This window comes from Phaeoacremonium minimum (assembly GCF_000392275.1).
Source record: "Phaeoacremonium minimum UCRPA7 unplaced genomic scaffold PA7_03_scaffold_450, whole genome shotgun sequence".
Lineage (NCBI taxonomy): Eukaryota > Fungi > Ascomycota > Sordariomycetes > Togniniales > Togniniaceae > Phaeoacremonium > Phaeoacremonium minimum.
Genome location: NW_006921352.1, coordinates 46,503 through 50,177, shown reverse-complemented (window position 1 = coordinate 50,177; position 3,675 = coordinate 46,503). Strand labels below are relative to the sequence as shown.

Genomic DNA, 3,675 nt, shown 5'->3' with positions numbered 1-3,675 from the left:
TTTGATGCACGAGAGTTACGAAGGGATGTTGTGAGCGAAGTACTATCTGGAAATAAAAGGTTGCTTTCCCTAACTCATTTCCTTGGTAAAAGAGGTACTACGGGAGGACAATCAAGGCATTCAGGAGAGACTAAGTGTAATCAATGTTGCTTATACTACGTTCAAGCATAGATCCTGAACCCCGGCTGAATATTAAATCTAAAGGCAGAAAACCATGCTGTGGCTCAAATGTAAAAGTTCGCCAGGATTCATACATAATGTAAAAGTTTGACAGGCATTGCCGTGTGGCTAAGGTGATTTTGTCACGCTGCCTTGAATATCTGCACTTTGTCCTCCAGTTTCGCCGGCTTGGTGAACTCCAGTGCGTGTATCACCACTCATAACAGTGTAGTGAGACATTCTGCTTCAGATGGGCGGGAGTGTGGCAAGAGTCTCAAAGTGTACCTCCATGGGATTGAGATAACTCCTTGCCGATAACATACTGTTAGCCTGACGCCTCATATGGGGTTTACAGCCCCTTTTCGCCGTGCTCAGCGTGACCATCTCCGGGTCTTTCATCCCCTTCTCCTTCATCGGCATGCTCGTCGTCTTCACTTTCGTCCTCATCCTCATCTTCTTCGTACTCTCCCTCAAGAATAGCTAAGCCATCTTTGAGTTTTCCAAGGATGCAATAATCATTTGCCAGTTTTACCAGCTCGCGCACCTTCTCCAGCCACTGCCCATCATCCTCAGTGACGAGCCTTTCAAGCTCGTTGCTGTCGAATGCCTCGATGACTTCGACAAACTTGGCATCCCAGCCATAACACGAATTTCGGACTTCACGCCCGATGACATCTTCGGCCAAAAGCACGCTTTTGAGGATCTTGCGCATGGTCTCAATGGCGCTCTTCTTAGTGCCATAGGATGAGTTCTCATCTGTACGATCCAGGATACTGTCCAGCATCTCCCCAATGGTACTTTCCACGCTAGAGGACGCGTCGTACTGCTTACTGCCACTGAGGTGGTCATATTTCTGATTTAGCTGATACCAAGCCTCCTTGCTGTAACCGTCAAAGTTTAAGACGCGGGTGCGCTGGCGTTCGATGATCTCGGCATGTGTTTGCTTTATGGCTCTAGCAAGAATTCCCTTTGGATCTGCTGCTGCCGTCTCGACAACAATTTTCTGGAGCGTCTCAAACGGTATTTTCTCGACTTGTGACTGTATCATGGGCTGAGCGAGAGCTGAAATGATCGATTGCAGACGACTGTCCATGGGAGGGAAATTTATCGGCGGTAAAGCATTGGGAGGCATGCCCGGTACCACCTGCATAGGCGGCATCTGCATCTGTATCTGTATATGCGGATGTGGATATGGATATGGATATTGATATTGATATTGATAGCCTGGATGTGGTTGTGGTTGTGGTTGCACTGGCGGCGCATCCCCACCACCAGTGTCCACCCGCTGACGTTTAGCGGGCGGCATCGCCATTGGTGTTGACATTGACATGATTTGAGCCGGGTGCGCCTGGAATGAATGAATTGGTTGTATCGTATTAAGTTGTCCAAGTCTTGTCTGTAGTTCGGTGACACTAGGAAGCTGCCTCACCAAATATGATCTGTTGATCAGTGTCTGTTGCTGGGAAAAGAAACGCGTGTGTTCTCGCAATGTCGTGTTATCGGCAGCGCGTCTGGTCCCCGTACTCCTGCTAACAATTACTACGTCAGGCCGTGTGGCCGTCTTGGAAATTTTGTGGCGCATCACCCCTCTTACCCCTGATGACTCAACTCTGAACCTACAAATTGGGAAGGGACATTCACTCTCTCAGACCTTTGCCCGACCACATATATACGTTCTCTTTTGTTTACCCCTGGTAGTAGCAACTCGTCCAATTTAATTCAAAATGGAATCATTTAAATCACAAATGCGGGGGCGGACTTGGAGGAGGGAGCAATACTTCATCTCGACTGATCCCGCCTTGGTCCCCATATCAAAACTCATCAACATATTTGACTCTGATGATTTCTACTGGGCGAATGCCATGCCAGCGCAAGCCATGCAAGAGATGCTCGATAAGTCACTCTGTTTTGGCCTGTACCAGCTAGACTCACCCGATGCGTCAGTTGATGGGAGCTTGGCGTTGGATGATCGCCAACTCATTGGATTCGCCCGTTGTGTCACTGATTTCACAACATTTGTGTATGTCACGGATGTGTGGGTTGATCCATCGCTCCAAGGAGCTGGTCTTGGAAGTTGGCTGGTGAAGTGTGTACAGGAGATTATAGAGGTCATGCCGCACCTGAGAAGGAGCATGCTGTTCACAGGTAGTTGGGATCGCTCTGTGCCTTTTTACGAGAAGCTCATGGGTATGACTGTTCTCAAATCCCAAAAAGGGGAGGGCCTGGCTGTCATGGAAAGAAAGGGACGAGGTCACCCTAGCTATGGTAGCGAAGGAAGTAGCTATCATTGAGATATATACATGCCCAATAGAGAGACGCGAACTAGAATTTTTCAACCGAGAACTATCACCCTGCTCAGAGACTCACATTGACACTAGATGAATACTAGCTTTAGGATCAACTTCACTCCAACAGATGACTCATTCTATCTCCTTCGGGAAGAATGGTACCGCAACTACAACGCAGCCCCGACACTTGTTTCTTGATATAATTCTGATTGTCCTTGCAGCTACAGTACAACAAGTAATTCCCGATAGCATTATTAAATTGCAGAATCTAGCCGAGTCTTTTAACAATACATCATACTACTAGTATCGTTTTGGCGTTGTAGGGATGTCGGATTAAGGTCGACCCCGGATCTTAGAAGCCCCTCACAAGTATACTCCGCCTATTTGACTCAATGGGAGTCTATCTTCTCTTCTCAGTTCCTGAAAAGCAAAATTCCATGCCTTTTGGAAGTTCATGACTCCCATGGTGCCAAGATCAAGTGGATCTCGGAAATCTTCCAGCTGAATCTGCCTAGTGGATCCAGAGTGGGTATACCCGACTCAGCCATCGCCGCCACAGCCGACCAACGGCTTTCTAATGCCGGTCCCTGAGGAATTTAAAATGATGCGTCGTCTGCCAATCTACCGGCTTGGCTCGGGAGACCTCGCGCACAGTCTCCGGTGAAACCAGACCTCAGCAACGCCGGTCAGGCGGCCAATCCAACGGCGATGAACTCAACGATCGGGCTCCGGGATGGCGACAACATGTCGGCGCCGCCCCAGGTGTGGTGCGTCTGGCCAATCACTTTTATGCACACCCAATCGTTTCGCTTGCTCTTCTGCGTGCTTATGCTCCCTGTCATGTTGGCGGTGCGCAGGGTCGGGCCTTTGGCCTTCGCTACGGGCTGCGGCCTCATGTACATGACGACCACCTTCGCGATAGCGCTTCCTTTTGGCTGGATAACCACCCCGTGGCACGACGGCGATGTACTCTCCATGCCACTGGCTCTGCAGCATGGCGTGTACGTCCTCATGCTGTGTTTGCTGTCCGCATCGCTAAGGCGGCCGCCCAAGAACCTTGAGCTGCGACCTTTTTACGCGACCTGTGTTTATGTGATCTTTGTTCCGCGCATGATCGTACAGTATGTCTCGCTTGCTGGCCGTGCCTCGAACATTGGCACCTCCTCGTTAGTCTCTGCCGCCTGCAACGCCTCGACGGGTACATGTACAAATCCGTGTGAAGACATGG

General features: G+C 49.7%; 1 protein-coding gene across 1 annotated transcript; it reads right to left on the bottom strand.

Moving 5' to 3' along the window:
• Nucleotides 1-508: 508 nt before the first annotated feature.
• On the bottom strand, nt 509-1,318 carry UCRPA7_6065 (hypothetical protein; the record flags this gene model as incomplete). The annotated part of the gene is made up of 1 exon (XM_007918607.1): nt 509-1,318. One exon carries the CDS (start codon nt 1,316-1,318, stop codon nt 509-511), a length of 810 nt encoding a protein of 269 aa, XP_007916798.1.
• Between the last annotated feature and the right edge of the window lie 2,357 nt (nt 1,319-3,675).